Source organism: Drosophila pseudoobscura, chromosome X (assembly GCF_009870125.1).
Source record: "Drosophila pseudoobscura strain MV-25-SWS-2005 chromosome X, UCI_Dpse_MV25, whole genome shotgun sequence".
In the NCBI taxonomy this organism is placed as follows: Eukaryota; Metazoa; Arthropoda; class Insecta; order Diptera; family Drosophilidae; genus Drosophila; species Drosophila pseudoobscura.
The window spans coordinates 38,861,648-38,878,586 of NC_046683.1; the positions used below are offsets into that span (position 1 = coordinate 38,861,648).

General features: G+C 45.2%; 3 protein-coding genes across 6 annotated transcripts; 1 reads left to right on the top strand and 2 right to left on the bottom strand.

The window, feature by feature from the left end:
* Positions 1 to 347: 347 nt before the first annotated feature.
* Positions 348 to 5,033, bottom strand: Trxr1 (Thioredoxin reductase 1). 3 transcript variants are annotated; one of them, XM_001354424.4, is made up of 4 exons: positions 4,856 to 5,033; positions 2,058 to 2,400; positions 1,768 to 1,994; positions 348 to 1,707 (listed from the first exon to the last, which is right to left on the bottom strand). In XM_001354424.4, the coding sequence occupies exons 1-4, from the start codon at positions 4,869 to 4,871 to the stop codon at positions 821 to 823; spliced, it is 1,473 nt and encodes a 490-aa protein (XP_001354460.2). In that variant the 5' UTR covers positions 4,872 to 5,033; the 3' UTR covers positions 348 to 820. The 3 variants fall into 3 exon arrangements, with proteins under 3 accessions (XP_001354460.2, XP_015042310.1, XP_015042311.1); XM_015186824.2 differs by lacking the exon at positions 4,856 to 5,033 and adding an exon at positions 3,477 to 3,944; XM_015186825.2 differs by lacking the exon at positions 4,856 to 5,033 and having other exon boundaries at positions 2,054 to 2,180.
* Positions 4,246 to 6,920, top strand: sni (SDR family oxidoreductase sniffer). Its single transcript, XM_001354425.4, has 3 exons — positions 4,246 to 4,676; positions 6,146 to 6,197; positions 6,260 to 6,920. The coding sequence occupies exons 1-3, from the start codon at positions 4,551 to 4,553 to the stop codon at positions 6,823 to 6,825; spliced, it is 744 nt and encodes a 247-aa protein (XP_001354461.2). The 5' UTR covers positions 4,246 to 4,550; the 3' UTR covers positions 6,826 to 6,920.
* Positions 6,918 to 8,071, bottom strand: LOC4814377 (uncharacterized). Of its 2 annotated transcripts, XM_001354426.4 has the most exons (3): positions 7,882 to 8,071; positions 7,567 to 7,798; positions 6,918 to 7,505 (listed from the first exon to the last, which is right to left on the bottom strand). In XM_001354426.4, the coding sequence occupies exons 2-3, from the start codon at positions 7,751 to 7,753 to the stop codon at positions 7,129 to 7,131; spliced, it is 564 nt and encodes a 187-aa protein (XP_001354462.2). In that variant the 5' UTR covers positions 7,754 to 7,798; positions 7,882 to 8,071; the 3' UTR covers positions 6,918 to 7,128. The 2 variants fall into 2 exon arrangements, with proteins under 2 accessions (XP_001354462.2, XP_033239315.1); XM_033383424.1 differs by lacking the exon at positions 7,882 to 8,071 and having other exon boundaries at positions 6,924 to 7,505; positions 7,567 to 7,824.
* Positions 8,072 to 16,939: the final 8,868 nt, after the last annotated feature.

The window sequence follows — 16,939 nt, forward strand, 5'->3', positions numbered from 1 at the left end:
CTTCATTGATTGGTTTTCAGGTGTGCTCTAGAGCCTATGTCGACATATGTATGTATGTTAAATTGGATTGGGGCATGCAGAAATGCATGCAATAATTATCCGACGCATCCCAAAGGATACCCGCTGATTGCATGGATTGTGTCGCAGCCATCCAAATGTAATCTGATATTGGGGTTATTTTTAGATAGATACTATCCCGATCTGTGTTTTTTTTTCCTGTTTCCATATTTTTAAAAGGCAGTCGCAGCTCCGTGGAGTGGAATCCACCAAGTCCCAATACCAGATGTGAATTTTTAGATCCTTTTATATGCTAGAACATATATGCTTGAACAAAACAACAAGACATCTTCTGATTGTGGGTGAAAAATTATATTTTCCTACCATACAGATAGTGTTTTTCATGGGGTACTATAATTTGTTAACATAAATTCAAAATTTTGAGTGCAACTGTGGGGCATGGGACAGGTCAACGGGTAACAGGAGGGAGCAGGTGTTGGGGTCCCTTGCGGCGGCCTCCAGGCTTCCGCCGGTCACCATCTCCAGGTCCCCGGTTCCCGGTTCCCCGTTCCCCGCTCTCTCTCTCTGTATCCTGTGTATCTTTGCCCCAGAGAAAGGGGATCGGCAAAGGCGTAGGTTGAGGCTATTGTGTGTTTGGGGGATTAATTGTGTGGAAACTTAAACGAAACGTAAACTTTGTATCGCTGGGCCGCGGCAACAACAACTCAATTCAATTCAATTCAATTTGCTGGTTGCGGGCAGCGACGGCTAAGGCGGTGTCTCCCTCCGGCTGCAGGGGTATCTTCCGGGGGCAAGAGCAGATTTAGCTGCAGCAGCTGGCCGGCGTGGGGTCCAGGCCGGAGCGCTTAGTGATGCTGAGGCGTGTGAATTCCTCGGCGGTGGTCGGATGGATGCCCACCGTGTTGATCAGGGTGTTGATGGTCAGGCCGGACTTGAGGGCGGCGGCAAAGCCCTGGATGACCTCTCCGGCAACGGGTCCCAAATAGTGGAGACCATAGACGCGTTGGTCGCCGGTGCGCTCGGCCACGGCTTTCAAGTAGCAGTAGCGCACGCTTTTCTGGGGAATAAAGAACTCCGTGGGCTTGTAGTAGCCGTGGAAGACCTCCACTCCGTCAGCGCCGTGTTGCTTGACGGCATCCTCCTCGCTGAGGCCCACGCAGGCGTACTCGAGGGGCGTGAACACGGTGGTAGCCACGTCCGAGTAGTCCATGCGCTGGTTGGAGCCTCCGTAAAGGCGACGGGCTAGTAGACGGCCGGCCAGAACGGCCACAGGTGTCAATTCGGGCTTGCCGTAGATAATGTCGCCAACGGCGAAGATGTTGGCCACATTGGTGGCCTCCTTTGTGTCCACTTGGATCTTGTCCTTGAATGTGGTAACGCCAGCGTTGGACAGATTCAGATCCTCAACCAGCCCCTTTCGGCCCACGGCCCAGAGTACGGTGTCATAGGTGTCTTCACCCTCCTCGCCAGTCTCCGTGTTCTTGTACTTGACCAGCAGCTTGCCGTTGTCCTGCTTCGTCACCGAAAGTGGCACCGTCTTGCGTAGGAAGGGAATGCCGCGCTCATCCATCGAGGAGGCCACCAGCTCGGCCATCTGCTGGTCAAAACCACGCAGCACAATCGAGCGCACCATTACAGTGGGCTCGTAGCCGAGCCCCTTCAAGAAGCCAGCGCACTCTAGGCCAATATCTGTGTGAAAACAGAGATGGATTAGAGCGGATGGAAGGAATCATCAAATATCCTACTTACAGCCAGCGCCTACAACCAGAGTCTTGCCGGGCTCGTGGTCCAGACTGAACAGATCATCGCTGGTGATGCCGTACTCGACGGCTCCGGGAATGTCCGGATAGCGGGGACGTCCGCCCACGGCAATAACGAATGTCTGGGCGGTGATTGTGCGGTCGCCGCTCTTCAGCTTGGCCACCATGGTATGCCTGTCCACAAAGGAGCCCAGACCATTGATATACTCCACTTTTCTGTGAAAATAAAGATTGGTGATTAGATAGATTGCGGGACACAGGCAGGCAGGGTCGACTTACTTGTCGCGCAGATCCACACGAGTCACCCAATTGACGGACTTGATGTGGTTCTGCACAGAGGAGACCAGCTTGCTCCAGTCGGGCTTGATTTTGTCATCCACATTCCAGCCATAGGCGGCCGCCTCGTGGACAGCCTCGCCCAGCAGAGAGGCCTGGTGCATCAGCTTCTTGGGAATGCAGCCAACATTGACGCAGGTGCCGCCAACGCCCCACTTGGTCCCGATGGGCGTGGGTTTTACGTAGTCCAGGCAGGCTACACGGGCCCCATTCTGGACGGCCTCCTTGGCGCAGGCCAGACCCGCTGAGCCGCCGCCAATCACAACCAGGTCGTAGTCATAAGTACCTGCAATGGGAGGAATGCCAAGAGAATTGTTTTCAATCGGGTCGGAAGGATATTTAAAGATAGCACCTCCTTGGGCCATTGGTAGATCCCGACGCAGGCGTATGTCGATGTAGGCCGAGCGGTAGACGCTCCGCTCATGCGGTGGCTCTCCGGCGGCCACGGAAGCGGGCACAAAATCGAAAAGATGCATGTCCAGACAGGATCCGCGGCAGAGTCCTTACTGAACGAACGTCTTTACCCAGTCTTTGCTTAGATGCAATTCAGAGATAGCCACGCCTTGACCCTGTCCTCGGCCTGCCCCACATGCCAGGCAAATCAAATTGAAGCAATCATCTGTGGCACGCCCGTGCCATGTACTAACGCAACCCCCTGCGATTTGCTTTGGCCCTTTGGGGACTGCCATGGTTACAGCCCAGTAATCGTAATGGCAATCGCTTTTGAAGCCAGAGGCAAGACCACAAAACAACAGTTGGCAGCCCCAGCCGCAGCCCCCAAGCAGATATCAGTTTTCCCCCGTATTCCCGGTTTATCTGTTTCCCGATCTTAAAACCACATTTGTCGTCACATTGCAATCAATTGTTGATGTTTGTGACGATGACGAAGTCCAATGATGATGCAACTATCCATTTGTTATGACGATAAGGAATAGCATGCACAAATGATGGTGAAATCACACCCAGAGAGAGAGAGAGAGATAAAGAGATTCTCGAAAGTTCCGTTGGCTCAGCAAAGGGTCACACTAAAGAGAGTCTTGTGAAATTAATGTATGGGTAAATGTGTACCTGTACCCGCACCTCTGCATGTACATATGTACATATGCACATGAGTTCAATAGATTTTTGGAAAGCTGTTAGTGCCCTCCACAATGACTTTGCAGATTGTCGAAACGATTGCCGGCAATAACCTTTTGCCGATCTACGTGCGGGAGTACGAAATGCGATAAGCTTATTTGTATGAGGGGTAACGGGGTTTTGACTAACTGTTATTGCATAAGCGATATACATTGAAAGGGTCGGTCTGCCTGACAACAAGGAGAGGTCTGTGTACAATCAATCTCTGTGTACCCCTCTGCTTACCTCTAGAGGACTGCTGACGATTGGGCTGATGATCGTACATCGTCTGCCTGTCGCAGTGTGGATGCTGGGGGGCAGCGGCAGCTGCTCCTATACCGCCTATGTTGGCAGAATCTGTGGTGTCAGTCATTTGTGATTTCCCCTGACGATTGCTCTGCATCGTGTATAGAGTTCGCTGCCTTGGCTTGTCGTTGTTATGAAAACTCAGGATACTTGAATTTGTGAACTTGTTTTGTAGAATGCTAGTGGCAACAGAGCCAGACGTGAATATCGTCGCATACTGCCGCACGAACGTCACCGAGAATCTCGAGTTCCACAGGGTGAGCGACATGTCTTACGAATGGATCTATCTCTCTCCAGAAACAATTAGCGAATTTTGCAAAAGCTGTAGAACGCCTTCTGGTCGAGCGGCGGTGGAACAACACAGAAAACACGTCGCTGTTGGAATGCCACGAATCTAGTGGGTAGGCGGAGGCGCCGATAGCGGGCTACGTAACAGCGAGACATAGGAGAGAGCGGCGAGAGTGCGCACCGCTGATGCGAATGCGACGAACAAAGAGGAACGTCGATAGAGCGTTCGAGATGACGGCAGCGGCAACCGAGACAGCAAGGGGGCCACCGCGAGAGTTTGCACAAATCTCCATTAATTCCAATTGGAAGTGCAACAGTTGTCCGCTCTAGGGTTGCTAGCATTGTATGCCTCCTTTTCAGAAGAACTGCATCCACTTCAAAAAAAAGGGAAAAATGGACTTCGGGGTATCGATAACTTCGGCAGGATGGTTGGCAACACTGTCAGCTGCCTCCGGCGGCCGTCAAATGACTTTTTGTTACGATAATAAACTCAAGTGTGGAAAGCAGATAAGCGACCAGAAACGTTGTTCTGGCAAAATCCATCGAGCCAGACAGACGTCCAAGCCGCTTAGAGCCCAGCCCTAGCATTCAGCCTGTGTTTGCCGCCAGTGTCACACATTTTATTGTGGCTCATAGCCCTAATCTCGAGTGTGGACCGCCACTGCACGATTAGATTTACGCTGATCATCAAAGCCGAAGACCGACGACGACGGGCAGAAGGACAAGATGAACTCCATTCTGATAACCGGCTGCAACCGTGGCTTGGGCCTGGGCCTGGTCAAGGCCCTCAACAGCCTGCCTCAGCCGCCACAGCATCTCTTCACCACATGTCGCAGCCGGGCACAGGCAGTGGTGAGTACTCGCTTGATTTATTTTTCATTTCGTCAAGTCATAGTTGCCCCCTCCATGACTCATATCCCAAGAAACTACACGAATGACAATATAACTAGACAGACAGACAACAACTACAAGCATGACGGCCACTAATTCGTGGTCATTCTCTCCAGTTTACTCCACACTTTCACACTCACCTTCCACGGGCGCCATTTTTTGTATCCTCGTTAGATTGTCCAAATAATTCAGGCCAAGGGACAGTATCAGCAAAAGACGTGCACGCAAAATAATACCTTAAGATTGCGGAAGAAATAGCAGTTATTAAGATCTATCTATCACTCTTGACAGCGAAACGCAAATGGGAAATAAGCGGCGCAAGCCTTATTGCAATAGCTTTTGTACTAGTGTTTAGGGCTGCAAAAATATCGCTGGTACTATCGATAATATCGATGGTTTTAAAATTTTAGCGATAGATCTATGGTTTTTTCGACCATCGTTTCGAATATCGTTCTTTCTGCATTCATTGGAGCCAAGGATGACAAAAACTTTTTTCCAAGGGTGGAATGCTCATTTCTCAATCTGTGGTGAACACCTTACAACTGGACTGGTACACCCCAAAGGAGACCTTCTTCAGTGAGAAATTCACCTCGCAAATTTATTGCAAAATCAACTTCGGCAATATTGCAAACAGCAATAGCTTCGACACATTTGCTACATGTAAAATATATATATATACATGCGATGAAAATCGAAAGCGCCAAAGTAGAATTTTTTGAAAGAGAATTTAGTGAAGCTTGACAGCACGATTTATGCAGAATGTTGTCTATACAAATTGGATGTTTCCAACGGTAAAAAACGTAAATTAAATGTGTTTGGAATCTCGTTGTTGAAGGGAAATTGTTCTGATGAAACGGCTATCAATACTATCGGCTGAATACGCTTGGAGTGACAAGGATGTACACGTAATCCCTTGCACTTAAAAACGATGTGGTCCTAAAAGATAAGGAAAAGAACGAGAAAACCATTATACTGATTGAGTAGGTGACCCGGAAGTTTTAGAAATTGCTTTAATTTTCAGCAGCGCTTTGAATGTTTTCATTATCGTTTGCTTGTGATTTCTTGGTTGCATTGAACTGGCATATCAGATGAAGACTATGGGCCCATTTTGTTAAAACACCATATCCTTACATCCATATCATACTTGCATGTAGCTTGAACACTAATCGTTTGTCAACCGACTTCATCTAGGGTATGGACATTTGTATACCATATTTACTTCAATTTATGTTAAAGTTATGTTTTTCAAGCGGCTTTGAACAATGATTTCTTCTCGGATTAAAATGTCTTTGACCTATTCATGCGTTTAATTAGAATTCTGTATATGTATGTCCATATAAATCTCGATAGCGTTACATCTGTGAACTGGTATCTACCGTTAGCAGCCCTTAGCAAGATAATAAACTTCTTCTAATGTTTTCGCTTTAAAGGAACTGGAGGATCTGGCCAAGAAGCACTCGAACATACACATCTTGGAGATCGGTGAGAGGACAGTGGTCAGAGTCTGGAACATTCCACAAACAATACAAAAACAATTCTTGCAGATTTAAAAAACTTCGATGCTTATGAGAAACTGATCGGCGAGATCGAGGTCGTAACCAAGGGTGAAGGCCTCAATGTGCTCTTCAACAACGCGGGGGTGGCCCCCAAGTCTGTGCGTATTGGTGCCACCAGGCCACAGGACATCCTAGATACCCTGCACACCAACACCGTGGTGCCCATCATGCTGGCCAAGGCCTGTCTGCCGCTGCTTAAGAAGGCTTCCGAGGCGAACGGCAGCGAACCCATGGGCGTAAGCCGGGCCGCTATCATCAACATGAGCTCCGTGCTGGGCTCTATTGGGTCAAACACGGATGGTGGCATGTATGGCTACCGTACATCAAAGTCCGCCTTGAACGCGGCCACCAAGTCGCTGAGCATCGACTTGTATCCGCAGAAGATCCTCTGCATCAGCCTGCATCCCGGCTGGGTGCGCACCGACATGGGCGGCAGCAGCGCCCCCTTGGACGTGCCCACGAGCACCAACCAAATAATCCAGACCCTCTGCAAACTGAACGAACAGCACAACGGTGGCTTCATCAACTACGATGGCTCTCAGCTGCCCTGGTGATGACCGGTGATAGTGCCTATGCATGCTATATCCCTTGTTGACCCCTATTGTTGTTGTTAAAAGCTGTTAAATAAAGTAAAGGGAAGACAGCGTTAGTGTATGATTAGAGTTGTATATTTTTACGTGCATTCTACTGGATTACAGAAGGGAGTATTGATGTGTCATCCTGACGTAGGTCCTGGGGAGGTGTCGGAAACTGGAGTTTAACGACGTATGTGTAATCCCTAAATGCATTCTACCGCAGTTTGCGAATGCTTACACACAAGAATTTGAAATTTCTATGATACATCAATTGATTACGATCTAAAAGTGGGGTAAATTTGCATGATTGGGTTTCTTCATGCGAGGTGGCACCACGGCTGTGGGCACTCTGGACGCAGCATTGCCTGATGCGGGCCGTCCACGGGTTGGTACTGTACCCTCATCGGGCTCGTGGTGTGCAGCGCCATTGGTTGCGTCAGGCGGCAGTGGCAGCTGACGCGGCATTACCATGGCTGTTGGGCGAGAAGAGGGTTCAGCACCGCCTGCCTCCGGGTTTGGGAAAAAGAGTCCTGAATTGCCCTCGATGGGGTAGGGCGCGCGACGACGTGGATCTATGCGTGGCCGCCGACTGTTGGCATTACCCAGAACCGAGTCGTGGTTCAGTAGTGGTGGGTCGTTCCACCCAGGTGTGAGGGAGCCTGTTGGGGTGGAGGATTAGGACCTGCTGCAAGTTGAATCGATCATCGCTCGATTTCTTACCAGGAAAGGCACCATTGGGCACCACGCTCGGTCCAACTGGCAGAGGTGGCTGTTGGACGCGCACTTGTCGTCGTAATTGTTCCTCAATCTCCGCATCGAACTGCGCCAACGACTGAGTCACTCGGGGCGACACAGCCGCTGCTGGTGGCCCCTGCCGTCGTGGTTCGGACCCGTTCGTGTTATTCATTATTGTTGAATATGTTTTTTCCTGGACTTTTTGATAGATTTTTGTCTGTAATGTTGTGGAAAATGTGTAGTCTATCGATAGCAATTTGTTGGGTCTGTCTATCATAGTATGATGCACAACAAACTTACTCGCACAACCAGAACACTTTTTCCATCCTTTCCCTTACTTAATAGTCTGCATCTTGATGCAAATAAGCATCTTTATGCCTGCCTTGTACAGTTTTTAGCCTTTTTTTTATTTTAATAGTGTTTTTTTTTTATTTCTGCGTAATTTGTAATATTAGAGACAGTGTGACCGTTTCGAAATAATAAGAGTAATACCCCGTTTGCACACAACGCAATCATGAGTAGAGAGTAAATCAACTAAAGCGTCTCGTCTTTCAAAAATCGAAACAAATAAATTTGTTTGACGAACGAATTCGCCTGTGGATGCGCTTGCTTAACATATTTTATTTCGTCTTTTCTATATTTTATATAGTCTATATTTTTAAAGATTCCGAAAGGTGGTAAGAATCACGAAATATAAACCTGAAGACAGCAAAAGCACAATTATCGAAAGCGTTATCTTCAAACTACCACGATCTAATAGAAAAATTATCGAGATGTTTGAGTCGTCGCGTTAATTCGATTAGTTCGTTACGTTTTCATTGCATTTGCAAGGCCAATGCGCCAGACTTTTTAAAATTGTTGGGATTTGTGGGATGGAAAGTAGGCAAAATTGTCAAATGTCTTTGTATGGCTTCCCATTGGGCACTTTATGCACCTCGTTTGGAATGAAACTGAAGCAACCCAACACTCATCGATTGCATTAGGCGTTCAACTTCCTTTTTGGTTTGTTTAGTTTTGATGCTAATATGGCCTCTTACAATAGCCGCTGTCACACGCACAAGAGTCTTAAATCTAATCTTGTGCAGTGGCCAGCAGCTGCAATAAGTACCGATCGAGCTAAATCACATATTCACTGAATCACTGGGAACTGAAATGGAAATAAGTTTGGGGATTGCGAGTGGAAGTTGGCTTGGGAGCAGGTTTGAGGACTGGCAATTGGGAAATGGGGATTTTGCCGAATGTTGAATAAATAAATGATGATGATGCCCCCAACATATGTTCAAAGTTCCAGGCTAGTTATGGGGTTAGCGCCATCAAAGTTTCCCAACTCGCTCTCCCATCGGTAATTGGTCTCTGAGGGCAGGGGCTGAGCACGTTTTGAATATTTGATTTCCAGAATGCCGGCTGCGGTTTGGGATGGGTCCTCCGCCAGCTGTTCCTCACTTCTTTTTTATTGATTTTCAATTTAAATACGTTTTTTAATATACGTGTGCTTCCTTTTTCCTTTTTGCAAGTCCAATTTAATCGCCGCTCCGCTAATTAATAATATTTCGGCTGTCCGGGACATCCTTATAGCACTTCAAACACACACAGAAAACTTAAAAAAAAATGTAAGAAGCTCTGTTGGGAGCTGTCCTGCCAGGAATCGACCAGGGATTCATCCTGTCTTGTGGCTCCGACTCTGCCTCTATGTTTCTGGCTGTGGCTGCTGCTGGAGGGTGCTGCTCTTCCGGATGGTTGTCGCTTAATTAACGGTGTTTCACTGAGACATTGTTCTGGCTGTCGCACGGCTTTTATAGTTGCAGGTGGAACTACTGTCACGCTGCCGCTGTCGACGCTGCTGCTGCTGCCGTTGCCGACTGCGTCGTCGCATCCCTCGGACTTGTTTAAGTTTTTTCAACTGCAACAAAAAACACGGACGGACGAAGACTTACATGTGTGCGTGTAATATTGTTAGGGCCTCTTGGTGTCTGTGTGTGTCCCAATCGGAACGGAAAAACTGCTGCCTACTTTCAGGGGCCGTCCTCTTTGAAAACCTACAAAGGAAAAGCAGAAGTAGCAGCAGCAGCACCGGCAGAAGCAGCTGAGCGGCAGAAGTCAATCGAAGTAAAAAAAAAAAGAACGCGGCACATTTCCAAAAGTGCTACAGACAGCCAGACATTGAGGCAGGTTTTGTGCCCCGACATTGCCGCCCCACGGGGTGCTTGACACTTTGACCAAAGGCAAAGCCAGCCAGAGCCAGATCCAGAGCCAAAGCTGAAGCCGAAGCCCAATTGGAAATATGATCCGTATGGAGATATGCACCTGCAACTGGAATGGCTAGCAGCGAGCGTGGGGAACACACACAATCACTGAGGAAACCCCATGCTGTTCATCCCCCATCTCCCATTCACCATTACACGAGGGCGTTACAAAAATTAAATAACATTTTTCCACCTGCTCTGCCCCCGCACTTGTATGGCATCCTCAGGGGCGCAGGAGGTCCGGTCCAGTTCGGTCCCGGGGCTTGGAATGCTTCGTTGGCCAGCGCCCGTACAAGGGAGCTCTACCACGGGTTGAGGGTGGGGTGTTTGTTTCTGTGCGTGTGGATGCGTACGTGTGTGTGTGTGTGTGTGTGTGGGAGTGAGTGTGGGTGTGGGTATGAGTATGGGGAATCTCAACAAAGGTAACGGTAAAGGTAACACCAAACCTAGAGCTTAAGCAGCGCGTATCAAGTGACAGATTGTCTGCGGCAAGCAGGCCATCGGAGGCGATCAGTCGATTGCCGTCTTGGGGAAACCATAATTTCTAAAGCATTTTCCACATACATATACATATACATAAGTCATTGCTTTCCAACCAATGCACTATGGGAAATTTTCCGAACTTTAGTGGCAATAATTAATACTCTTCCAAACTAAAAGATATTTTTGGTTTAGTTTTTTGATAAGAGTTTATAATATTAAGAAGAAGGCACTTTAAAAAAATGGACGTGGCAGCTCCTTTTTATACCCGATACTCAAAATGAGTATTGGGGTATATTAGATTTTTGGAATCGTTTCCGACCCCATAAAGTATATATTCTTGATCAGCATCAATAGCCGAGCCGATTGAGCCATGTCTGTCTGTCCGTCCGTCCGTCTGTCCGTCCCTATTAGCGCCTAGTGCTCAAAGACTATAAGAGCTAGAGCAACGATGTTTTGGATCCAGACTTCTGTGATATGTCACTGCTACAAGAATATTTCAAAACTTCGCCCCGCCCACTTCCACGCAGAATCGGAGAGAATGACCATATCTTTTAGACTGCAGAATCTGAATTGGATCGTATTATTATTATAGCCAGCATCAAGAAAACAATTTCATTTTTTCTCGCCCTGTCTCTCTCTAACACACACGTAGCATAACCGGCTTTGCTTAGAGTAAAAAATTAGCGCCTAGATCTCAGAGACTATAAAAGCTAGAGCAACCAAATTTGGTATCCACATTCCTGTGATATCGGACCTTGATTCCGCCTACACAAAAGACGAAAATCTGTTGCACCCACAATATTGCAGATTCGAGAAAACTAAAAACGCAGAATCATAGATAACGACCATATCTATCAGAGTGCTGAATCTGGATCCGATCAGATAATTTGTACAGCCAAAAGGAACAAATCAATTTGCAGTGGCTACGCAGCGCCCGACGTCACGCTCAGACTGATTTTCTGTCTCTCTCGCACGCACTCTTTGTCGTGTCGTTTAATATTAGCGGCCTCTGCCGGACGAGACCCATACTGACTAAGTATCGCGTATAAATGTAGAGTTGCGGTGTCCGCAGCAACTCACAACGTTGCCCCTCGTTTTAAATTTGGAAATGGCATTTCAATTTGCTTCCAAGCTAAAAGTTAGGAACATGTTTAGAATGTTATAATTAGTTACATTGGGCGTGGCACGCCTTAAAAATAATTTGAAATAAACAAAAATTGGTATTATTTTTAATAATATGTTTACTTTCACACCTTTTGTTATTCCCACGAAAATTTAAATTGATCGTCGGAAAGCTCATTGAAACTAATCCGCTGGGCCCTCTGATCCTCTTTAACTCTGTCTGAACTATTTAAGCTATCGCTTGATAACAGATTTTTTTCTGAGTAGCAACGTACTTGTGTAGTGGATACATATTGTTTTTTGTTTAATTAATAATTGCACAATATTATCGCTTTGTCAAAACCCTGGTCCGAAAGGAGAGATAGTGCCTAGTTACCAGGCATTTGGAGCTGGCTGGCGGCTGGCTCAAAGGCTTTCGGGCGGATTTGGATTTTTCTGGACTTATGGCCAACACTTTTAGAACATATGCAAGGTCGAGTTGCCCGTGGCAACTGCAGCTGCGCTTGCTGCTTGAATTAGTAATTTTACTTTTGGCGCCTTATACACCGCTAACTCTGCAGCTCCTTTTCTTTGCGCTTAGCACTTAGACATATATGGGTCCTATTTTGTTTGCAATTTGTCAAATTGTGTAAGAGCTCAGCCAATCGGCATGCTTTCTTTTCGCAATATGGCTTGATCATTTTCCTTTTATGTCGTCACTGCGTTCAACATGGTAATCAACTCTGAATTTGAAACCCTTTTGATTTGACCTAAAGTATTCAATTTTAGAGAAGGTGAGCAAAAGAGCCCTTTAATATGATATGAATTTTAACAAAAATTAAATCTTATGCTTGGAATAGGTTAGACTCATTGTGTACAAATCTTCAAGGACTCAATTTCATTAGAAAAATATACTCATTAGACTATTAACAATTACAAAAAATATGAGGCCAATTTCGACTGTGCAAGGCCAAAAAACTTATTAAAAAACCATATGATGGGACTGAATTGTACAAATTTTACTTAAATTGTTTAATTTTAAACCTTATAGTACTTCAAAGTTGCAAGAACAAATTTCAGTGTTAACAGAATAAGCTTCTAGCTAGAGATCAGCGGACCAGTGAACAGTGGTTCCCGCTGTTAACATTTAATATCAATGTGTTTTTCATATATGTGGCGGTTAAAACTATATAATTTGAACAATTTTTGAAAAATTTGATTTAAGCCAGTGATTGATTACTATCTCCAATGCATTGGAGTGCAATGCAGCCGGCCCCTGTTAGTATGCTTCAAAATCAAGCAAATTCAGAGGAAAACCTCAAGCAGACAAATATAGATGGAATTTTATGCGGGCTAAGGATGTTCTTGGCAAAGATTTGGTCAATAAAACAAGAATTAAATAAATATAAATCGAGTTTAATCAGTTTTGGAAGGCTGTAGATTGTATTTGAAAAGAGAGGTGGAATTTAGTTATATTCTTTACAAAAAAATTTATAATAAAAAGATATAGTCTTCTGTGCAAAATATTGTATCTTTTTAAAGACCATTATAAATTGTATTTGAAAAAAAGAAAGAAATGGGGCTCGTGGAGACTTGTAGATTGTACATTTTATAATGAACTGGATGATAGAAAACTTTGTGTATAATTGTAACAAGAAATTATTAGTGGAGAAAGTTATACAGGAATTGGAGATTAAGAAGACTACTCTTTGAATTTGAAAAGATGGGTTATAAATTGTGTCTGCAAAGAAATTATTCGAAGAGAAAATTCAAGATTGCAGATGTGTTTTAGGGGAATGACTAAGGAAAATTAAAAAAATCGGAACACAGATGTGCATTCTACTAAAAATATGTCACTGAAAATAATAAATAATGCTCTTCCCAGTGTCGTCTAATGAATCGTTGCTTGTTGCTTTTGCCGTTTTTGCTTTGCTTGAGTAATTGAATTGAATTGAATATTTAATTAAGCCGAAAGAAATGTGAACATAATATAAAGTTTACAATGAGCTGTGATTGTTGTTGTCTGCCATAGAATTCATATCGTAGCCACGCTGCTCCACACAAGGCCCCACACACACAAGGCCCCACACACACAAGGCCCTGCTGTCAGCCTGGGAGTACAGTGAGTACTGGGAGCACATGTCCAAGTTGATTTCAATCAATATTCATGTAATAACGGTGTAATGTGCACACTCCGCCCTCTCAATTATTCCCAGTAAAATACACACTTACCCATAGTGCATGGTACACTCGTGTCCTGTACATACCTGCGAACGCGTCACACGTGTCCTTTGCAGAGAAACCGAGAGCCAGATATCTACGAGGCAACAAGACCATAGAGAGAGTCCAGGGAGCAGCGACCTTCTTTGCTACGTCACAGTACTTGAAGACACTCAATGAAAAGGAGGGAAGGCCGAGGCTTTGAATACCCTGCAGCGTTTCAATGTTATATAGGTCTTAACTGGTTGTTATATAAAGAGACACATATCGAACTACAACTTGTTGAATTGCAAGGAATATATTCTTATGTTTTGGGATAAAATAATTAATAAACGTCGTTGGAAGAAATATACACTTTTTTCCCGTTTTCCTACGAGTTGCTACTACTATTTTCTTACCTTAAGCTATTTGTTTTAGGATGATTCGAAATCTTATACACACTAGATAAATCTGTATTTTGTATGTTACAAACATGTGGTCTATGTCGCTGTACCCTCCTTTTGAAAAAAATTAAAGAAAATGATTGCGAAGCAAACCGAAAAAATGAAAGTATAGGGAGACCAGAAAAGGGGTGCAAGAGAGAGTGCTACAGGCGGGGAGGCAGTTGCGGGGCTGTTTTAAAAATAGATGCCCCAAAACAGACACAGCCCCTGCCAGTGGGGTCCAAAAACGGCAATGACGGTGCAGACGTTTTGTTTCTTCCTTTTGCCTTTTCCTCTGTTTTTCTCTCAGTGCTTTTCGCTGGGTCTCTATACTCGTCCCTCCGTCCTCCGCCTCGCGCCTGTGCCTTCGGTCAGAGTTCGTGTCAACTCGGCACTGGGTTACTGGGTCTGCAAGCCCGATGGCAGCCAGAGGCAGAATCGGAAGCAATGGCAGCGCCAGCATCCGGCCCCACGCGGACTATGACGTCAGCAAAAGCGGCGGGTAAATGGCCTCTGCAGACGCGTCACATGTTGCTGGTTTCCGCCACACAGTGGGTGCCACATCCCTAGAGACGTACCCACAGCCATCCCTCCATCTGCATCTTCATCTTTGGTGGTATTCCTATTCTTATTCGTGTATTCTAATGACATCGCCTCGAACTTCAACAACAAACAAAAAGTAAGAAGAACAACATCAACAATGTTGAAGCTGCCCCTGAAAGTAGGCATCACAGGGGTGTGGTGGGGTATCTATTCCCTTATTAAATAAATGCTGTAATAAGAGCTCGTGTATGTAAATGGTGTATAGGTTGTTCTCTGGTTAAGTTTGTATAATAGTTTAAGAAAGTAAGGCCCCGGAAAAAAATGGTGCCAAAATACAGACCAAATTGTGGGATGGAATCGTTTTTTGAAGTGGAAGAGCTTGGGCTCTAAAGAGCGTTGGAGAAATCTCTGATAAAATGATATAACTGGGACTCTAAGGGACGTTCGAGTTTCCGCATTCTCTTAAGAACTCAACTATGAGCAGGGGATGCTTTCAGATGTCCATGGCTTAGAAGTATTGGCTATCCATGGCTTTCTACACGTAGAAAAAAGAAAAGTAAATATAATATAGTATACGTTTAATAATAACAACAATAATAATAATAATAAAAATAAAAATAATAATAATAATAGTGTAAGTTTAGTAACTTTAAACGCACAGATATATATGTAGATATGATATTATATGTGCTTGAATTACTATTGTTTATGGATATCGGGAACTAAATATTATGAGAAATTCTTTTAGACCGTTTTGTATACTCATCTTCAGCATTTCTCAACATTTGAATCCTATATACTTGGAAATAAAACTTACTTCCAAGAGTCTGCGGTGACCCTTCAAAGGGAGAACGCTTTTGGTTAATCCCAAAATGCTACTTATGTGATCATATCGTCATCTTCAATACCGGCTCTACGATTAGTTCTGGTGGATGCGCTGCGATGATTTGGCTGCACCACGCACGAGCTCAACGTGTCAAGTTTTTGGATTCATATACGCTCAAAACTTGCATGGTGGAACTCGCACGTAGAACAGGCTCCTAGATGGCTTCCAGGAATTATATTTCAGTTTGCATTTTAATTTCCCTTTCTATTTCAGTTTCTATGTCACTTTTATTTCACTTTCAATTCATTCAGGACTTACTCTGTTTGTTTGAGCACTTTTAACACACAAAAAAATAGGGAAAAAACTTATTTTGGCGCCAAGTCAATTCTGCTCCAGATCACAATTGAAGGTTGGAGGATTATTTCTGTCCTGGACTTTATGACTTGAGAATGGAGAACTTCTGTTTGGGTCCATCTGTTTTTGTGTTCCATCTGCTGCTGCTGCTGCTGCTGCTGGGGCCAGAGCCGCTCCGAACTGTTTGGCTTGGAGACGAGTTTGCGACTGATTTTGCCAAATGCTGTTGCCTCGAATGTAAACCATAACCAGGCTCAACTTGAAGCGCCTGACGCAGGCATCAGGCAGCAGGCAGCAGTCGTGGCACAGCAGCAGCCGAGTGCCATAGCAGAGTGGAGGCATGGCCAGTGGCAGCAACGGCAGTAGCAGTAGAAGAGGCAAAGGCAGCATCGCAGGCTGATGTCGCACATAGTGTCCTTTGCAGATAATGTCTGGGGGTCGGGGCTGCGTGGGGGCAGGGACTGGGGGGCACAGCCATTTTCTCAATGAAATTTGCCATTTTGCTTGTCCTCGGCTGCTGGGCCGTGTCGTGCCCCGCCCTGCTCTGTTCTGCCTCACCTTGCAACAGGCGCCGAACCCCAAGCAAGCTTTAACGTTTGCCTTCCCCCAAATTTGTGCTGCCTCATATCCTGTGAATGAATGCCAGCTATGACGTCACTCCCGCTTTCGCTTTCTGCCGCCACTACATCCCTCTCAGTACCCGTCCTCGCTGCCATTCAGCTGCTGGCCTCGGCAGTGGGTCACTGTGTTAGCAGAAGCTCCACGCGCAGCAGCCCCAAAACGATGGGCGGCGGCACCCCAAAGAGGTGTGGCAAGAGGCGCAGACACCACCACCATAGCTGCACAGTGGTGAAAAAAGGAACCAAAATATTCCAGAAATAAACGGAATTTCAATGCAATTTGTACTGAATGTTAATAAAGATTAGCGCGAAATGGATTCACATCCAATTGAAAAGTATATTTACAAAAGTAAACTGTGAACAAACGCCTAGCGAAAATAGGAAATTGAAATAGATTTGCTCCGAGAGTGGAAATTATAAAAAGAATGTTATTTTAACTTACATTTCAATATTTGATTGATATGTATATATAGCATATTTAAAAAAAAAATATTTTTGTTTTAATTAAAATAAATATACTTCAAATTTAGATTAAATGTATATAAA

Coding starts and splice junctions, on each gene's coding strand:
- Trxr1 (XM_015186824.2), bottom strand. CDS start 3,804: ATGTCGCTCACCCTGTGGAACTCGAGATTCTCGGTGACGTTCGTGCGG. Junction 2,401..3,476: donor TCGTCAGCAGTCCTCTAGAG/GTAAGCAGAGGG, acceptor CTCCCATTGCAG/GTACTTATGACTACGACCTG. Junction 1,708..1,767: donor TCTGGTTGTAGGCGCTGGCT/GTAAGTAGGATA, acceptor GTTTTCACACAG/ATATTGGCCTAGAGTGCGCT.
- sni (XM_001354425.4), top strand. CDS start 4,551: ATGAACTCCATTCTGATAACCGGCTGCAACCGTGGCTTGGGCCTGGGC. Junction 4,677..6,145: donor GCAGCCGGGCACAGGCAGTG/GTGAGTACTCGC, acceptor TTCGCTTTAAAG/GAACTGGAGGATCTGGCCAA. Junction 6,198..6,259: donor CATACACATCTTGGAGATCG/GTGAGAGGACAG, acceptor CAATTCTTGCAG/ATTTAAAAAACTTCGATGCT.
- LOC4814377 (XM_001354426.4), bottom strand. CDS start 7,753: ATGAATAACACGAACGGGTCCGAACCACGACGGCAGGGGCCACCAGCA. Junction 7,506..7,566: donor GCCCAATGGTGCCTTTCCTG/GTAAGAAATCGA, acceptor CCACCCCAACAG/GCTCCCTCACACCTGGGTGG.